Source organism: Pygoscelis adeliae, unplaced genomic scaffold (genome assembly GCF_000699105.1).
Source record: "Pygoscelis adeliae isolate BGI_AS28 unplaced genomic scaffold, ASM69910v1 Scaffold24, whole genome shotgun sequence".
Lineage (NCBI taxonomy): Eukaryota > Metazoa > Chordata > Aves > Sphenisciformes > Spheniscidae > Pygoscelis > Pygoscelis adeliae.
This window is the reverse complement of record NW_008824806.1, coordinates 4202608-4222795: the sequence shown is the minus strand read 5'-3', so window position 1 is coordinate 4222795 and position 20188 is coordinate 4202608. Positions and strand designations below refer to the sequence as shown.

Here is a 20188-nt window from a genome sequence, read left to right as displayed (position 1 = left end):
AGGCTGCCCAGGGAAGTGGTGGAGTCACCATCCCTGGAAGTATTTAAAAGACGGGTAGATGAGGCACTTAGGGACATGGTTTAGTGGGCATGGTGGTGTTGGGTTGATGGTTGGACTCGATGATCTTGGAGGTCTCTTCCAACCTTAATGATTCTATGATTCTATGATTTATGGAAAATATTAGGCTTATTCTTATATGAAGTTTCTGACTACAGCTTGAGTGATGCAGTATCTGATAAATGCTTACATTTTTGAAGTCTATGATTTCTGTTTGTTAAATTTACTTTTAAATAAAGACTTGTCAGACTAATGAGAAGCCATCAAATGATCAGTTTTCATCTACATGTTGCTGGGGTTTTTTTGTTTTCTTTTTTTTTGTGTGTGTATGAGGGACCTAAAAGAAAAACAGAATTGTTATTGATAGTTTGCAAGCAAAAAGGAATTCAAGGGAGTGAAAAGTACCACTGGCAGTGGTACTCTGTCTTTTCTGTTTTGAGGTAGCATTAATGCACAACTTCATGTTCTGCTTCTGAAAACAAAGATTATATGCCACGCGTAGCATGGAAAAGACTATGATTATAAAAAGGAGTGGGGGTCCTATGTCTGGTAAATGGAGGATGAGCTTACAGAGATGCTGAGAAGCAGTTCTGTTACTTTTTGCATTTGACATACTGTGATTACTACTCGAATATTGTGTGAAGATCCTGTATTAAGAATGGAAGAAACAATTCATAAACAGAAGCTGAAAAATAATTTAATGCAGTTGTTGCATTTCTGCAGATTAATGGAGTTCAGTTTTCCAGACTTGTACAGTGATAACAAAATTTCACGGAGTTAAACTACTTGGGTGGTTGCTCTAGGAGGTCTGAAGGCCTGAGCAGAATCTTTCTGCAAACTGATATGAACAGCCTTGATTTAAAATACTGAAAAGGGCAACGTAGTGAGAGACTCGGGGAGTTCCGTCTCCTCACTTAAGAAAGAGGAAGTTACTTTGTCAGTCTTTATTTCTGTGGGGAATACCTTTGAAAGGATTTTATTTTCATTTTAGGAAATAATCTAATTCTGTGCATTTGTTATCTTTGACCCTATTTTATTTATCTCTCTGTATTTATTTATTTATTTTTGTTTAGAAAACTGATTCCACTGGAAGACTTAACAGCTGAGAATGTGTTATATTGGAGATGTCTTTGTGAATATCTAAAATCAAAAGGTGAAGAAGGTGAAGATTTACTAGAACAAATGTTGCCAGAACCAGCTATATATGCAGATTATTTATTAAGGTACATTGCATTTAAAAATAAATCCCTTACCACTAAAATAGATTTTTTTTTTTTTAAAAGTAGAGAATATTTCTTTTATTCAACTATTCAGGTTTCCTCCAAAGCCAAAGTTGTGCTTGAACAGTGATTTTTAATTTCTTCTTAAACTTTTTTTAAGATGTTTTGAGAGGATTTACTACCTTTAAACAAAAACTGTATAAAGCAAATTTATAACTTGAAAACAATTTTTGAAAAATGTCCTTTCTCATGAATTATCAGCCAGATGGACTGCTAGATCAATAGCGTATAATTCTTTGCCATTTAAGGTAATAAAATAATTTTTCTGTAATATGCAGCTATCCTTTGTCCATCTGTTATTATACAGGTTGCTGTGTGTTTGCAAAGAGCTTGCAGAAAGAGGTTTTTAGAGCTTGCAGAAACGGATACTTTTTTCATTGTTGTAATTTGTGAAAATAAAATAAAATTTTGGCTGCTGTCCCCAAGAGAAGTGTTTTTTGAAATTGAAAGTTCATTCCCTTCTCTTTCCCCTGCTTAGGCAGGCATGCTTCCCAAAAACTTATGTTTGAAGGCAGTAACAGAGCTGCTAAATAAACCAATTACAGAACATTTAATTGGGGAAAAAAATGAATGTTTTGTTAAGTTAATCTTTTTACCAAAGTGAAGAAAGGTAAATTTTTTTTGTCTCAGTGGGATACTTTAGTCTTAACATAAAATTTGAACAGAATTTATGTTTGTGAGCATGGAGAATGCTGAGAAATCTTAACTAAGGTATTGTCCTTGCAAAATGTAGAGTGAAGCTTCCTAAAATGACTATAAATCAGATCTGCTGAAAAATGCATTGTTTTGATAGATGTTTCCTATTAAAAAGATGCATATTATTTTCTCACTTCGGTGGGTGTATACTAGTAGTACTTACAGAAGTCATTGCTACTTTTCAATGTGGAATGTGCTAACATGTTTCATAAACTTTTAATAAATGAAGTGTCTGTGCTTCCTTAATTTTGAAATGTGGATCCAGTCTGGTGGGTGTAAATTTATTCATTCATAATTAACTTAAGAGTCCATAAAACATTTGTTCTCCAGAAAAAAAAGGTTTTCTTTTTTCCATCTGATCTTACTTAAATGCCTTCAATTACCTTCCTGTTTAGGAAGAGGCTGAGTAAGATTAATTAGGTTTGCTGGTAGCTGTTTGTAGTATCAACTGTTAAACTATTCATTGGTGACCTGTGCCACCAGTTGTTTCAGATAAGATTTGCAATTGTACAATCCAAGTCTTTATTTGCACTGTGAGAGTATCAGTTAGGAGGAGCGGGAAACCGCATCACTGATACTTAAGAAAAAATGCAGGATTGTAAGCTTCATTTAGATATTTCAGTATTATCTGGTGCAGGTAACACTATTTTTAAATGATCGGAAACAGCTGCCTGCATTATTGTAATTTCAGATGTTCTTAAATAGTAACTATGTGCAAAGTTTTTGTCCTAACTTTGAAGAAATTTTTAAAACTTGCTAAATTTAATAGCTGTTGCTGAAAAGTATCTGCAAAACTGGGGTAAAGATAAGCATCTTTTTCACAGCTCATATCAGGATTTGAATTTTATTATTACATTATATTCAGTATTGAATTTTGTACATGATATGTTTCACTGCAGATTTTCTGAACATGCATGCTCTCATTGATGGATAAAATTTTGATAAAAGAACGATGACTCTAGAAAAATAAAGAAATGGGAAAAACTGATTACAGTTTCCACGCTCTGTGGCTGAGTGTATCTGACAACAGATTGTTGGTCTTCCGTGATGGCATACTTGATTAGATAAAGAATTTAAAATTCATTGCACACTTTAATGATTTTTCTTGTATTTTGTCTTGTAGGCAATATAACACTTCTGAATATGTAGAACAACACATAGTACCTAAATATGCAGAAAAATACTAGTTGTAGATATGAAAAATGATACATGTATACATTTAGTCCTAAGATGGTGCCTTTATGCGGGGGTGCAGAACTGAAATCACATGTACAAGCATAATTTGTCATTTTCTGTTTCTTACTATTTTGCGTTCTCAAACAAGGGATTTTTTTAAATGAAGTGTGTTATTCTTAAACTGTACATTATTTGGTATAAATAACTTTCTGGAACTGTTAATCTATGAAAAGGAGAACACAGACATTAATTTTTAAGGTTTATGTAACCAAGGTAACCGCTTGTTTATACAGGACAGGAAAGTGGTGGGGTTTTTGGTTTGGTTTTTTTTGGGGGGGATGATGGATGTTCTAGGGTTTTGTTTGCTTGGGGGGTGGTTTTTGGTTTTTTGGATTTTTTGGTTTTGTTTGTTTTTTTTTTTACTTTCCAACAATGATTCTGAATGTAATTATATCTGTTCTTTTTGGATTCAGTTATCTTCAAAACATGCCAGTTCTTAGTGAAGAACAAAGAGAAGACTTTACTTGTTTTGAAAACCTGATGACAAAAGAATTTATAGGCCAGCAACTGATTCTTATCATAGGCTGCATGGATACCACAGAAGAGGGAGGAAGGTAAACTTAAATATAAAATCTGTGTTACTAAGCGTATGGCACTCATGCCTGTGGACAGGCATAGAGTCTTTGTTGGGAAAATAACCTGATCAGACAAAATATGGTTCTAATGCTAGCTGGAAAAAAAGGCACAGTCTCTCTAATGTAATTGTTCCCAAAAGTGTGCCAAATATTGTCTGCTTACTTTTATGGAAAAATGAGTTTTAATGCAGATACAACATTGTTTGGGGAGAACAAATTCAGTTGTTTTCGTAACGTATTTTTGAGATTATAAAGTTACAAGACTGTTCATTTGGAATGTAGTATATAAAAAATAAAAGATACGAACAAAAGAGATATAATCTCCTTTTATATTTTCTTATATATATATCTATATTTCTCAGCAGATGACTTGTAGTAAGTAGCCTGTGTTTCTTATGTTTTTAAGCCCAGTCTGCTAAGGCCTAAAAGGTTACAGATGTTTTAGATTCCAAGCTGAATTGGACTGTGTTAACTGAGTCATTCCTATAATTTGAACAGCCTTTTGATGTGAAGTAATAAGAGTGAATAAATTTGGAAGTTCATACCATCACAGGCATTTTATGAAAAATTGCAGTGATGATAGTACAAACACAGCAATAATTTCAAACTCTCAGTGGAATGCATTATATGTGTGCCAGACTGGCAGGATAGTTTAACTTGTAAATTTTTTTTTAGTTTCCAGCCAGATAACTTATAGAATCATAGAATAGTTTGGGTTGGAACGGACCTTTAAAGGTCATCTAGTCCAACCCCCCCTGCCATGGGCAGGGACATCTTCAATTAGATCAGCTTGCTCAGAGCCCCGTCCAGCCTGACCTTGAATGTTTCCAGGGATTTCTATGAAAGCATTTTGCAGTACTGATACTCTGTTTTCTGCTGGTATGACCTTTCATTGGACAGTAGTGACACCTGATTTAAAAATTCAGCATTTCCTAATCAAGAGAAATCAGGTAAAATCAGGAAGAGACAAACATTGCTAAGTAAGAAAATATATTCAGCAGTTAATATAGCTATAGAGAAGTTTCTCTTATGTATTATAAAGTCTTCATCACACTAACTCAAAGTGGGTAAAATATTAACTCTTATGTCTTCCGTTTTCTTAAATAAGAAAACAGATTATTTGGGTGTTTTCTCTTTTGTGCAGAAAGCATCTGTTAGTTACTTTACAAAAGATTCTCATTCTACCTGCAACTTCAACAGCCCTTATATCTCTGCTTGCGGAAAGATTACTCAGTATCATTGAGGATGATGACAGAAGGATTCAAATTGTAAGTAATTCTAAAGGCTCATTTTTTTCTAGGCTCTGCCTTCCCTGTATATCAAACAGCCTTTACGAAGCATTATAACAGAAATATCAAAAGTTAAAATATTTTTAGTTTGGAAAAGCATTTATGTCGTGTGGTGTCATGTCCCATCATCTGGGTCCCGTCCCCCCTTTTTTTTTCTTTTAGCATAGCTGCATTTTGTGGTTGTCTAAAGATCTTTATCTTTAGAGATTTGGCTGGTATATCCTCACATTAGGAAAGTATTACACTTTGACAGCCTGTTTCAGAATCCTTTGTCATATTAGATCCAAACAGTTTTGACTAGAACATTCAAAGTGAGGATAATGTACATTTCCAGGTTTCAGATTTCTCTTCCCTCCTTGTAGCTGAGATAGGTACTAAAAACCCTTATAAGAAAAGTATTTTATATAGTACAGTCTTTATATACAGCATAATTATTTAAACTTGACTCCTGGAAAAATAGAACCTTGTTTTTGCTCAAATATTTTAAATGAACCCTGGACTTAAGGGCAGAGACCACTTTTGGAAAACCTCAGTCCACTGGGTAAAGCTAGGATATAGGTTTGTTACATGATTATGATGGAAGAAGTATGGTAATCTTAGGATTATAGTGCAGTAGTAATAGTAAATGTGTGCATTTCTAGTATTCTAGTGAAATACACCGATTCAATACGTTCCGTTGATTTGGTACAGCTTGAGAGGAAGTTAAAGTTAAACCGAGGTGATCTGATACAAGAGAAATCAAATTAGGACTACCCTGTCTCATTCAGTCTTTAGTTTTCCTCATGTTTCATCTAATTGTTTTTATTAACGTAATGGGTCTGACTTTAAAGAAAACCCCATACCAACTGAAAAACTCTCAGCCTAGTTCTGCTTCTAGTTCTATGCATGTATTTGGCTTGAAATTAAATTACTTATGTGGCTTCTTATACTACATATGGTGGTTTATAGACCTTTAAATGATAGTGTTCTTAGATGTCTTTTGATTGAAGTAGTAACAGATGAAAAACCTTCCTCTCGTTACCAGTAATTCTTTTTAAAGTATGTGTTCAGATCTAGAGGAGATGGTGCCTGTGAACTGTTGGCATAGAAACTGCTTAACTTATTGATAGATACACAGTCTTCTATTTTCTTACTTACCTAGCTAAATGGTAGAAAACACTAGACTTTCATGGTTAGACTATGTATTGTCCAATTGAAGATTTATTTGCAGTGAATTAGCTGTTAAGGGAAACTGCACACATGTTCAATACTTTTTCAGAAGGATGGTATTTTAAATTTGGAAAAGTTAAATGCTTAGTATCTGACATCTGAGCTGAAATTAATGGCACTAATATACTGCTTGTAACAACAGATTGCAGAAATTATATCAGAAGTTCGTGAGCCAATTGTTACAGTCGACCAGCCTGTTGATGCTGCTGAAATAAGAAAGCGGGAGCTTAAGGTAAGCAGATTTTAGTTAACAAGAAAAATATTTTTAAGCATATCCATCTAGTAAGAGTGTTATATAGTAGTGTATTATTGGCTAGTGTCAATAGTGTATTGTTGGCTAATACTACGAAGGTTATGGTATTATATTAATTTTCTTTTTACTTTGTATTTCAGTTGGCTGAAATAAAAGTGAAACTTTTTGAAGCAAAAGCAGCTTTGGAAGAATGCATTACTCTGCAGGATTTTAATAGAGCATCAGTATTAAAAGAGAAAATAACTGAGTTGGAACACAGAAAAAATGATCTGATAAAAGAAGCAGAGGAACCTGAAATTAAAGAAATGCGTGTGGAGAAGGTCTCTTCCCTTCCTGTATTCCCAAGTGCTGGTTATGTTTTGACATTTATTCATAGTTTTAAAAGAAAGTGTAGTTTGGCCTTGTATCATCTAAATTTTTAAAATTGAAAATGAACATTTATGGTATTAGTATTCTCCTTCTGCATGTATAGTAGCTGATGGTGTGCTCTAACAAAAAATGAATTGCAATTAAACTGCTCCTTTGTCCTTGAGTAACTAAAGAATTCTAAAAGGGTCTTCTCTGCTTTTACTCTGAACTAACTGAAAATGTGAACCTGAATCTCTTTTCATCATAGTTTATAGACAGATTTTGATTAATATTCTTGCACAACAAATGTGTAGTGGACAGGAAATGTTTACTTGGGTAGAGAAAAATTATGTTTAATGTCCCCATTCTCCTTATCATAGCCACCATTTGTATTAATAACGTGTTTTTTTTTTTCTTTTCCCTGACCTACTTGAAGAATGATCCTGAAACACTGTTGAGGTGTCTGATGATGTGTTATGAGCTTCTGAAGATCATGTCCCTTTCTAAAGGAATTGGTCCAACCATTAATGAAATCATTGAATCTCTGGTATGTAGGAATAAATACTGTTTACATTATAATAAAAATGGATACATCATAGCTGGCCCTTAGGTGCTGGCAGGATGGTGTGTGATTATTTCACAATCACTTTGCTATATCTGTAGCATTGTGTCTAGTGCTTTTAAACCTTCCCAGAACCTAGTGTCTTGGAGACGCAGTCCAGATACACTGTTCTGAGCTCCTATGCCAGAACTGGTTGTGGCAGAGATACTAAAATAAAACAGAAATACAGTAAATATTTGACTAATGTATGACAGTGTTGGACAGTGCTGAGTTACACTGTGCCATGTGTGATGCTTAGACATCTGCTTACTGCCCTTGCTGGTACTTTAATTACTTGGATTTTCTATCAGCTGAAGTTATGAGATCTCTAATAGAGAACTTTAGGGTGTGGGTTTTTTTTTCCTGCTAGTCAAAAGCTTTTCATCTAGCAAAGACTGGAACTCGTAGACCTTTCTCTCATCCCTTCCATGTACAAGGAAGGATGTTTGGGGGCTTCCCCCCCCCAAGCCCCTCTGTTTTCTTAGGAACTTTAAAGACCAAAATATTTCTGTATTGAAAAATAAGGCAGTGGCATTAGAGGCCTCTTACAGTCTACAAGACATACTTCCTAGTTTTCATTGTGAAGAGTATGGATTTTAAGATGAACATTTCTAAATATCACAGACTTTGAACTGTTACTGAGCGTGCACACAAAATGGAAAAAAAGTAATGTTCCATTGTATGAATGGTGCACCCACATCTGAATACTCTGTGCAATTCTTATCCCATCTATCTAGAAAGTTTATATTTGAATTGGAAGTGGTCAAGAGAAGGGCAGCAAGGAAAAGTATGGAATGGCTTCTGTATGAAGAATGACTAAATAGGTTACCTCTTCATAACCTGGAGAAGAGAGGACTTAGGGGTAGGGTCTGAAAGAGGGCAGAAGTCGTAAGACATGAGTTATGGAGAAAGTGAATAAGGATTGGTTGATCACCCCATAAAGCTAGCAACTAGCAAGCTCAAAACAAATGAAATGAGTTGATTCTTCACGTAGTATGTAATCTGTGGAATTCCTTGTTGCAGGATGTGTGTGTGATGAACACTTGCATAAATTTCAAGGAGGACTGAGCAAGTTCAAGAAAAATAAATATTATGGAGTGATTAGGTAGACAGGAACAGCCTCCCAGCTCTCTTGCAAATTGTTGGGACCTTGACAAGAATTCTTGGGAAGTATGTACTTAGTCTGTTTATGTAATACTTCATAGGAATTTGGTTTTGATCTTTTTTGATAATGAGACAATGGGCTAGATGACCTGACTCAGTATGAGCATTCTTAGAATTCAAACTGCAAAGAAAATTGCAACACCAATTTAGATTAGTTTAAATGTAGCGGAACCACACCTGATTTCTTTCAGATGTATAGAAGTATTCTCAGAAATCCTCGTTAGTGTTGGTGTGTCCCCCAGAGACCTTTTCTTTTTCATTAGGTCTGTCTTTTAATTTTCACATTTGTTGTTTATTCCACTTTTCTTTCTCCAAGATCCTGCTTTCGTATTGTTCCTGCTGGATTTTCACATCTTACATTATTTGTTGTTGTTTAAACTTGAACTCTTTAGTAAATACAAAAATATAAAATGATCCCATTGTAGCGTTCACCCTGTATCTAGTCTGGCTTTGCTTATGTGTGGATTTTTACCATTGTCTTCTCAAAACTATTCCAAGTGCATGGAAAAGTGGCATCTGTATTTTGCAACTTGGAACTAGGTATTGTTTCTCTGCAAGAATGCTAATGTCTTTGTGAAGAAATGTATAGGTTTGTTGTTGTGTTTGGTTTTTTTTTTATATTTCATAATGAGTGGTCAACTCAATTTTGTTTGAAAATAAATACTTATTAAAAACAGACACAAAGCAAAACACTCATGACTTTTGCCATTATTTTATTGCTGATTTCAAACAGCATACTCAATCTGCTTCTGTTTATATCTAGATAAACAGAGTATATAGTAGCTACCACTTTCCAATCCTGTATCAAAACTAAATTATTTTTAGTTTCAGGGTAAGCACATTTTAATATTCAGTTTCTTATTTTCAATTTATGTATTACAACTATAAAGTCTAATATTATTGTTTCCAGATACTTCCTGGCATAACTAATGTCCATCCAGCTGTGAGAAATATGGCAGTTCTGTGTTTGGGTTGCTGTGCCCTTCAGAACAAAGAATTTGCCCGACAACAGCTTGCATTGCTGTTACAGGTAAAATATGTGATGGGAAATAGAACGATGGTCTGTGTGGCTAAGTAAATAAAACTAGTCTTGTATCTATAACAAGCTATTCTACACGGTCACGTTATTTGAGTACCAGTGATTCCGGATTTCCTAAAGATCTAGAGACTGTGGTTTCGTGTAGATTTTTCTGATGTCTAATAGTATTCAAGCTTATATTGTATCTTGGTAGTAGCATGCCTTTCCTTTGTAAGGTCACCTGTTGTCTTGAAAGTTTGTAAGAATTCTTTATCTGTAAGGTCTCACTTATGAATCTGGATGAAATTGGTCATGTATTCATGTTATTAACATAAAAAAGAGAAGCTGTAGGATTCTGTAAGCTTTCCTTCTTTGGGAAACCAAACTAAAAATGTGACTGGTTTTCACTTCTGTTACATACTTACCTGTGATCTCGGGTGCCTGATTTAATTTCTGAATTATTAATTTTGCATGGATTAAGTAAGAGTTGTTAATTAGAGGATAAAGCAATATTCAAACCAAGAAACGATAGCATGGCCGAACATCTATGAATATGGAACATGTTGGGTGCCATAATACCCACATTTCCCACCTGTGTGGTGAATGTTCTGATGCTGAGCTAATTATATAAAAGATGACGCTATTGTTAACTTTTCAGACTCTGGCTTTGAGAGAAATGTAGGTGGCTATCATGCTTTATTAAGAGTGCGTTCATGTACGCACTCAAGAGAACTGACAGCAGGTGTTGAGATGATATGCTCGGCTCAGACAAGATGATGGACCTGTCAGTCAAAAGTTAGCAAATACTATTGTTTTTAATCTGCCTTTGAGTGTGTCTCATTAAAAATCAGTTTGTTTGTTTAGGGAGGATTTCAGTTGTTTTAGCAGCTTAGAGTTTAGACTTAAGTAATTAATTTCTGTAGGTACTAAACCCCATATTCTTTGTGTAGGCTGCCATCAAAAGCAGAGTGTTGGACTAAACATGTCTAGGATCTCTAGGCTAACTCACTATGTATGGTTTTATTTGAATGTTAATTTGAACTGTAATACATATAGTAACCTATGCAACTTTGACTTTTATTACTCTCTTGCTCCCTGCTGTCTTTTTACATACTGTTTATTTTAACTAAGCTATACAGTATTTCAGAGCAGGGATTGTCTTATGTATTTTTTTCTGTAGTGCCTAGCACTAAGGAGCTACTATAGGCAAATGTTTGTCAAATGTCGTTTAGAAGTTGAACAATAAAATTACATCTCGCATGCATGCTCACTCCCTCAGTGAAATTCAATTGATTTTATGTAATGGAAATTGCATAGATGACTTGAAAAATTATTTCCTAGACTATATTACAAATTCAGGTTTAAACTCATATCACAGCCTCCTAAAGTCTAAAATTTGTCCCAAGTATTATAAAAAGTTTCCCAAATTAAACAATCTTATTAAAGCAAAAAATACTATTATGCTTAATGTTAACATCAGTGGTCTACTGTAAGATGATGTATGTATGTATCTTCCTTATTAAACCTAGGTTTTACAAATAGATAATATAAAGGTAAAGCTCAGTGCTTTAAAGGCAATCTTTGATCAACTAATGCTGTTTGGGATTGAGCCATTTAAAGCCAGAAGAGGCAACGACTCTCAAAGTGAATATGCACACATTAGAACTGAAAATTGTGAGGAAGAAAGTGAAACAATAGAGGAGGAAGAAGAGACTGCTACGATTCACAGCCTCCTGCAGCTTCTTTCAGGTTTCCTAGACAGTGAGGTAAGAAATACTATAAAATTTGCCTTAGTTTTGTTTTAAAACGACTTCTGCAGAAGTTTTACCATCCCATTAGGTTGCATGTGAACATTACATGATGTGTAATTGAAAGTAATGGTTTAATGTTAAAATAGTTGTTCCAGAAAATGACTATAACTGTGTCACTGATAGAGACTAACGTTACTCTTGACCTAGTTTTGGGTTCTGTGCAGGTGCAAATTTGTGAATGTAGAGAATTGATTGGCAAAACAGGATGTAGACTATTATTATAGAGTATTAGTGAAAAACGCTCTGGTGGTTGTGTTGTGTGTATGATCAGTTCTTTCTTCAGTTTTCAGAACTCAGGACAGAAGCTGCAGAAGGCATAGCCAAACTGATGTTCTCTGGGAGGCTGATTAGTGCCAAGCTTCTTTCTCGTCTTGTTTTGTTGTGGTATAATCCTGTGACCGAAGAGGATATTCGGCTTAGACACTGTCTGGGGGTTTTCTTCCCTTTATTTGCTTATGCGAATAGGTAAGGCCTTTGTAAATTATTATGTGAAAATATACATTGTTCTAGCAGCTTTAGGAACCTTTTGCAATGTTGCACAAGTAGAAATTACACAAATGCAAATTAGACCTAAAGGTCTAATTCAGCCTCCTATGTATGTTCAAAAGTAATATGCATAATCTCAACCTATGACTATTCTGAAGACTTTCCATTAATTCCTTCTTACCCCTGTGGACTTCCACTTTTTTTCTTTCCTAAGTCTATAATTGAAACTGTTCTTCAAGATACTAAATAAAAGATTAATATAAAAAGATGTGCTTTACTTATTTATGGTGTTGAGCACTACAGGTAGGCTTTGAAGTGTCACTAAAATGAATGCTTCAAAAGAAAATAATTGGTGCCCAGCAGATACCAAAGCAGCAGGCTGGTTGGTTGTGGTTTGGGTTTTCTTTTTGGTTTTGTTTTGTTTTTAAACAAATAATACTGCAATCTAAATTCACAGGAGGTTCAAAATCTGTTTATTTTGGTAGTGGGCAAAGGAGGTAGAGAGCTTATGTACGGGCGTAGGAGCTTAAATAGTAATTCTCATCTCCTTTCACTTGTTCAAAGAAAAAAATGTTTAACTTGCTTTTCAGTTGTTGCTAGTGGTTTTAGTCAGTCTGAACTAGCTGAGTTTTTTCTGCTTTTTTTATGGTTAAGATTTAATTTAAGCATATTATATATTACCTTATCTATTTTTCCAAAACAAATTGAATTAAATTTTTTATGGCCTATAAATTGCTATGTTAAGAGGAGTAGTTCAAAGGGGAGCTGGTTTGGAGAGGGGAAAAAACCCGAACAAATGTATTTTTGCTGTTGTCAGGGGAAAAAAAAAAAAAAAAAACAACAAAAACCAGTCTCCTCCAGAATGGTGTTTTCCCTACTTAATTTCTTTTGAAAATAAGTAACAGAAAAACTAATTTGACATGCTTCCAGTATCTCTGACATTGAGTAATGAATTTGTTTTTAACATTGATAATCTTTTACCTGTGAATATTGTCTTCTGACCCTGTGAATATCTTTTTTTTTTTATTATGAGTCCTAATGATTGCCCACCTGAGTAATTCTGTGTATTTCAAAGTCATTTGAAAATGAAGCAACTCCTTCTAGCACCTCATAGATGATCTTTTTTTTGAAAAGAAAAACATGGTGTATGCTTTAAGCAAAAATCAGAAAAATCAGCGGAAAAAATCCTAAATCTTAGTCTGGCTCATTGATTTGGAATCTCTGTTTAGTTAGGAAACCTCATTAATTTTCTCTATCTAAACATTATCTGCATTCTGGATCACAAACGGTTCATTTTAAGATGAATCATGGAGTGTCTTCGGTTACCAATACTGTATTTTCAGAAGAGAATTATTAATTACCATGTGTAATTCAGAACTGTCTGCAAAGTTGCCATTCAGAAAAGGAAAACTCATGTAATGAATGAGATTTGGCTGAGGTTCATACCTAATTTTGGTATTAATTTTAAAAATTCCATTTGTTTTCTGGGTGTTGCTCTGTTAACCTCTCCATCCGGTCACAGACATAATCAAGAGGCTTACTTTTTGAAATTAAATATTTGAACTCTGTGTGAGGAAAAAAATGTTGACGCTGACTTCTATAAATATTCTGTCATGTCAATAGAGTGGCATGGCACGCTAGTAACAGGGACAGGATCCTGTAACCAGTCAACAATTCTTATTCATGGAATGTTTTCTAAAGAGTAATAAACTCTCTGGCAGCCTAAGAGGAGAAACTTCTGTGTTGTACCTATATGCTACTAGACTTATTTTTTTAATTTACAGGAAATAATCCGAATGATACTTCAGCTATGCTTTAGCCAATCTAAAGCCTTAAAGCTGCTGAAACAGAGAGTTCTTGCTTCCATTCTTTCTTGTCCCAGTTTTAGTGCTCAAAAGGTCTTTTGGTCAGCTGATTTGGCTCAATAATCCAGCAGCAAACAATCTGCTTTTCTGAAATTATTTGTTTTCTGAGTTTTCTCCTGTAGTTATTTGGGTTCGAACAGGAGGTTAACAAGTATCAGAAACAAGAAAGGCTTCACTTCACCAACTAGTACCTTGTACTTTTTGACACCTTACCTTTTAAATTGTTTCAACCTGTCTTGAGGAACTACACTTTTTAGACAACTTGCTGCAGAACCAAGTGCAACGTGATTTTTAGGCTTGCTTGGCTGGAGTTATTAACTCTTCTGAGAAAAGAAAGCACAAGTATTTCTTCCAACAATCTTGTTAACCACTGCCTTTTTTGCCAGGCTTCCTTGCTTTCTTACACAATGAGAAGTATCCCCAAAGAAAAAAGCTAGCAGGAAGGAGGAATGAGCAGAAGACAGATTGATCTAAATAAAAGATTTAGAGAAATGTATTTCTGTCCCTTAAGAGACAATATGTCTGTATATATCACTTAGGTTTTCAGTAGTAAGGGTGAACTTTCAAACTGTTCAGAGGCAGGAAGTGTTACTTAGCAAATAGTATTTCACGTAAGTTTTAAAACTTAAAAGAAATTGGTTCTGTAAGCAGTTTTGATGTCTTGATCCTGCTGGCTGTCTCTACCAAGGCGGCTGCTCCCACTTTGCTTTGACTGATGTATTGTAATGGGTCTGTGAACTTCCATCATAGAAGAGAAAATTTAGGGGTGAATTAAGGTTTCATTTTGTCTCATTATGCTACTAATGTTTGACTCCATTGAAACAGGTCTAACCAGGAATGCTTTGAAGAAGCTTATCTTCCAACTCTGCAAACGCTGTTAAATGCTCCTGCAACTTCACCTTTGGCTGAAATAGATATCAGTAATGTTTCTGAACTGTTAGTGGACCTGACCAGACCAAGTGGACTGAAACCTCAGTCTAAAAAGTCTCAGGACTATCAGGTACGGTGTGTTAAACTGGAGGAAAGCAATATTTGTGTCTAGAGATTAAGAACTGACTCCCTTCACTTACTGCTAGCTGTCTGGGCCTCTCTGAGATTCCTAGTGTCAGAAGCTGGATTAAATGAGTGACTGTTCAGGTAATGAAATGTCAGCTTGACCTCCCCCTTCAGCCCCCGCCCTGCCAATTTCCCCTCCTTCTTACAATTAAAAAATGCTATTAGGAACTTGCACCATGCCTAATTGTCTATATTGGGAAAAGTATTTATAAAAATCAGTTGGTGTATGTACTCAAAATACTGCATTTTAAGAAAATGTTTACTGTGTAAAATTAGTCATTAGCTGCTTAAATCAGAATGATCTCATTGCTGTCTTTTGTAAACAGTTCCCAGCGAAATTTCTGATATCTGATTTCTTTCCTTTACAGGACTTAACAGTGCATGATAGTTTAGCAATGAAAATTTGCAATGGAATCTTGATGGACCCAACTGCACCAGATGTTCGTATTTATGCAAAAGCTTTAAATTCACTAGAACTCAGCAGTTCTTCCACAGAGAATCTTCTGGTTCTGCTCAATGAGATTCTAGAGGTAGTACATAAATAACATGGTTCTTACTTTTTTAATCATTAGCAATCTAATATTCTGATACACTTAAAAATGAAGTGCCTTTTGTTTACTATGACATTGTGACTGGAATTTCTGTTTTAACCAGTCTTTGAAAATTAATTTTTGATGAGTCATTTACAAAAATCTGAGCTGATATCACTGTATAATTTACGTATTTCAGCTACCATAGATAGTAAAACCAGTGTGAAACAGTGTGCCCAGCTTGATACATTTCAGTACAGTAAGTTCTTTTGATAACTGTGGTGTAGTTAAATTTTTTTACGTTAAAATAAAATTCAATATTAAGTCTTTTACAGTTTGGATGGCTTATCTTGGATTATTAACAGCTGAAATTTTACGCCTAAACTTACGACGTAACTGTAAGATCATTAGGCAACATGAAAAGGGTGCTTGATTTAAGATGAAGTGGGAAGGGATTACAAGACTTGATGTGACAGTTCTTACATTGAGGCTTTTATTAATATGGGAAAAAATAAAGTAAAATTTGGGAGTGTGACAGAGGAAGACAATGGTACATCGAAATGTTGAAAAGAATGCTGATCCACTATGAGCATATCATCCAGAGGTAGCAATGCTCCAGGACTCAGCTGGAAAGGTCCAGTTGCTTTAATGTTTTTTTGGGCTTCCTTTTAAAAAAAAAAAAAAATAGTATTTTGGGGTTTCAGTGCCTGGTATTGATGGAGAAAGTGTTTCTCCTTTCAACTTGACTAATCATCTTCATGTCACGCATCATATCCTTCATACAGTAAATTCAACTAGTCCTATTAGTGGGTAAATTTAATGGATAAAAGAAATAGTTGTAAAATTAAGTAGCATTTAACATTAAATGTCTCTTCTCCAGAAAGTGAAAGATAAAATGTGTCAAAGAGCTATTGAGAAGATCAAGATGAACTTGATGAAAGATCCTAATGCAGGCAAAGACCACTCTGAAAGGACTGAGGAAACAGGCCTCTCTGAAGGGACACAGGAAACTGACATCACGTTATCTGAAAATACTGTTCAAAATGAAGAAGGTAATTCAGAAGAGGTGTAGTTTAGTAGTAGGTATACAATTGAGTGACTTGTTTAGATGCGTATGAAAATAAGTTTCAGTTTTCCTCCATTAAATTAATCTACTTTTTGAAAAAATGGGAAAAGATAACATCTAGTAAATACGCATACGGTTTAAATATTTGTGCTGGCCACACTATTTCTTGATACAACCCAGGACGCTATTGGCCGCCTTGGTATTGATCACTGCTGGCTCATATTCAGCTTATGGACATTCAGCTGATACAGCTGGTCCCTTACAATTTCAATGTCCGCAAATGGCAAGTCGCTGTTCCCACACTTGTGGTCCTTCGACTCAGAGGACCGGGCAGCCCAAGGTCTATCGGTATCGTTAAAGACTGAGGCAAAAAAAGCATTGAATGCCTCTGCTTTTTCTTCATCCCTATTAGTCAGGTGACCATCTTCAACAAGTATCGGTCCAATGTTTTCTTTAGATCTCCTTTTGCTTTTAACATACTTCTAACAAACCCTTGTTATCTGACACAGCACTGGCCAGTTTCAATGCTAATTGAGCTTTGGCCTTCCGTGTCTTCTCCCTGCATATACGAACCACAGCTCTGTATTCTTCCTGCGAAGCCTGACCTTGCTTCCAGAGAACATACAATTTCTCTTTCCTTTTGGGCTCCACGAGGAGTTCCCTGTTCAGCCAAGCTGGTCTTCCGCCCCGCTTGCTTGCCTTCTGACACAATGGAAGGGGCTAAACGATTGTCAGGAATAGTTTACATGATTGACCTACGTTGGTGCAGGGTTACAGATGAGTGACATTTTAAGCTTCCTTCTAGCCTTATTATGTAATTTCTAGTTTAAGGAAAAAGTGGGGTTAAAATTGTGCGGCTCTTTTATATAACAGCCAAAATTTAAAATACTGGTACTTAGGATAAATTAGAAGTTGATTATTTATGAATTTTGCATGTGCTATTCTGTTTAACAGAAAATAATAAAGATGTTCTTCATACTCCAGTTAAAAGTGAAGCAGCTGCAAAGTTGAAATCCACGAGAAACAAAGCTGGCAGAGGTATGCACTAGCTTTTTCTGGCTACAGTACTAGTTGTTTTCAATAAAATAATTTCATATTAACTTTTTGTGAACCTATAGATATAAAAACCATTCAGTCTTCATACTCAGTTGTAGTTTTTAAAATTTTATTTATTAAAAGATTAAAATAGTCTGTTTTGTGGAAATTTTTGTGCTACTAGCCTCTGCCAACAACACAGATTTATAAAGGAAAAAGTCTGACTACAGGATTTCAAGATAATTTGGCCACAGTCATTTACAGTAGCGTACAGGTGTTTACGGGAGAAGTGGTACCCTGTGGATTTTTTGCTGTTTCGTCACCACATTCTGTCTGTGGTGACTGCCTATTTGTATGTTTCAACACAATATCAAACACTGAAGAAAGACACAAAACTAGTTTAAGAAAATAAACAGTATCATGATATGAAAAGAGACTTTTGCTTATACTTAGGACAACGGAAAGCAGCAGAAGTGAGGTCTGTGAGCAGAAGAAAAACGGGCACAACTGTAAAATGCGGTACCGAAAGGTAAATCCTTTTCTCTCCACCATCAAAACCATGATGTCTGTTCTAGCAAGGAAACTTAATTCAAAAGTTTTTCTTTCCCAAAACCTGCATCTTTGATATCCTCTATTCCTAATACACAGATAAATAGTTAAGGAAAAAATTTTCTTTAAACTGGTACTTGTGAAACAATAGCAGGTTTGACAGCTTCACATTTTAGTATCTATTGCCTAAGAGCCTGTAATTTTTTTTTTTAACATACCTTTTGTGCATGGAGTTAACATACATTCTAGCTGACAAAAGTTAGATTTTTGGCTTACATTACTGCTCTTCTTCCAATCACTTTTTCTGCTTTTTTTCATAACTGTTCTGTGGAGGAATCAAATTTTTTTTTTATTCAAATTCTTTTTCCTTGCCACATTCCTGTTGCTTGTTTTTCAACACGTAGTTGATAAGCTTCTAGAAATGACTCATAAGTGAATATACACAATGCATTCCTTCCCTTATGATCTTGTAGGATATAAGCATTAAAACGACATCATCTTTGTAATTTTCAGCTGTGCTCACTCTTTCTCAAGCAGGTAATCCATGGACTTTAGGGTGACGAGGGTCAATCATTCCCATTTGCCTATTCGGTGTGTTTACTTTGATACCACCTAATCTTTTGGGGGTTTTGCTTATTTTGGAACTGCTAACACTTGGTTATCTTCCCTGATACTGCTATATCACTTGGAAAATGTTAATATATTCTTCTCAAAAAATAAAAAGTTTCTATTTGGTAAGAAGTACTTTTGCTCTTTAAGACCATGTTTCAAGTTTGTTAATATAAAAACTCTTCAGTTTGCTTAGTCGTTTTAGCCTTACTTTAAAATATTTTTACATTTCAGTGGTGATGAAATTCCAGAATTGGTCCCAATGTCAAGATCAAGGCCTTCAAGACGAGCAAAAACAGTGGCACTTGAAAAAACAAGAATTAATCTTTCAAGACTTTTGAATACAGAAGCAGATGAATGAAGACGAAAGGAGAGAAAGCGTCCTTTGCTCATGCTGGTGGTTAATATCAGACTCGGAAAAATGAGATGTGTTTTGTTGTTAGTCATATGTAACTCTCTTAATATTATGATCATCTATAATTCTAGATCTTTCTAGGAACTCTTAATTTTTTTAAATAGTTGCTTTTTGGTGATTTTCCCAATATGAAGTCTGTCACTCATATAAAAAAAACATATTAAAATATTATCTGAACAAAACTTGATTTTTTTTTTTTTACTTTATAGAGAAGAATGCTTTTTATCTGCAAATAAAAATTGCTGTTGGTGGTAAATACTTAGTAGTTAAAGCTGTTTTGATATTTAATATTATTCAGAGAGAACGTTTGACCTGGAGTGGTTATTAATTGGCAGGCTCCTGTCCTTGCCATGGGGCTTGCTTGCCTTGCCTCAGTGTGAACTTGAGGCGAAGGGACTGTGACCCGTGGATGAGTCCACGCAGGAGTACCACACCCCGAAGCGCCTGTGGCCGTGGATAAGCCCATGCCAGGTCACGCACATCTCGAAGCATCTGTGGCCGTGGTTATGTCTGTGCCGCAGCAGGTGTATCTCTGATGGGATTGCGGCCCAAGGATAAGCCCACGCTGGAGAAGGTACACTCGAAGCATCTGTCCATGCTGCAGCAGGTACACCCTGAAGCATCAGTGCCTGTGCATGAGGTCACGCTGGAGCACCTCAAAGCGAGTGGCCATGGATAAGCCCACGCTGGAGAAGGTACACTCGAAGCATCTGTCCATGCTGCAGCAGGTACACCCTGAAGCATCAGTGCCTGTGCATGAGGTCACGCTGGAGCACCTCAAAGCGAGTGGTCATGGATCAGCCCACGACAGAGCAGGTACAGCCCTGGAGGGATTGCAGCCATGGGTAAGGCCATGTTGGAGCAGGTTCACTCCTGAAGGGACTGTGGCTGTGGGTAAGGCCATGCTGGAGCAGGTATATCTCTGAAGGCGTTGTGTCACTCGGAGAAGGTCACGCTGGAAGAGGCGCACCTCAAAGCGACCGTGGCTGTGGATAAGTCTATGCCGCAGCAGGTACACCCCTGGAGAGACTGTGGCTCAG

At 35.7% G+C, this 20188-nt stretch overlaps 1 protein-coding gene across 1 annotated transcript in view; it reads left to right on the top strand.

Moving 5' to 3' along the window:
* Positions 1 to 19094, top strand: part of NCAPG (non-SMC condensin I complex, subunit G) — a 32911-nt gene extending 13817 nt beyond the window's left edge. Inside the window, exons 7-21 of the mRNA XM_009324070.1 lie at positions 1131 to 1280; positions 3683 to 3823; positions 4989 to 5112; positions 6485 to 6574; positions 6736 to 6915; positions 7380 to 7490; positions 9619 to 9738; positions 11256 to 11492; positions 11821 to 12002; positions 14714 to 14888; positions 15313 to 15474; positions 16355 to 16526; positions 17495 to 17578; positions 18029 to 18104; positions 18968 to 19094. Of these exons, the coding sequence (XP_009322345.1) occupies positions 1131 to 1280; positions 3683 to 3823; positions 4989 to 5112; positions 6485 to 6574; positions 6736 to 6915; positions 7380 to 7490; positions 9619 to 9738; positions 11256 to 11492; positions 11821 to 12002; positions 14714 to 14888; positions 15313 to 15474; positions 16355 to 16526; positions 17495 to 17578; positions 18029 to 18104; positions 18968 to 19094 (2131 nt within the window). The remainder of the gene's footprint in view (positions 1 to 1130; positions 1281 to 3682; positions 3824 to 4988; positions 5113 to 6484; positions 6575 to 6735; positions 6916 to 7379; positions 7491 to 9618; positions 9739 to 11255; positions 11493 to 11820; positions 12003 to 14713; positions 14889 to 15312; positions 15475 to 16354; positions 16527 to 17494; positions 17579 to 18028; positions 18105 to 18967) is intronic.
* Positions 19095 to 20188: the final 1094 nt, after the last annotated feature.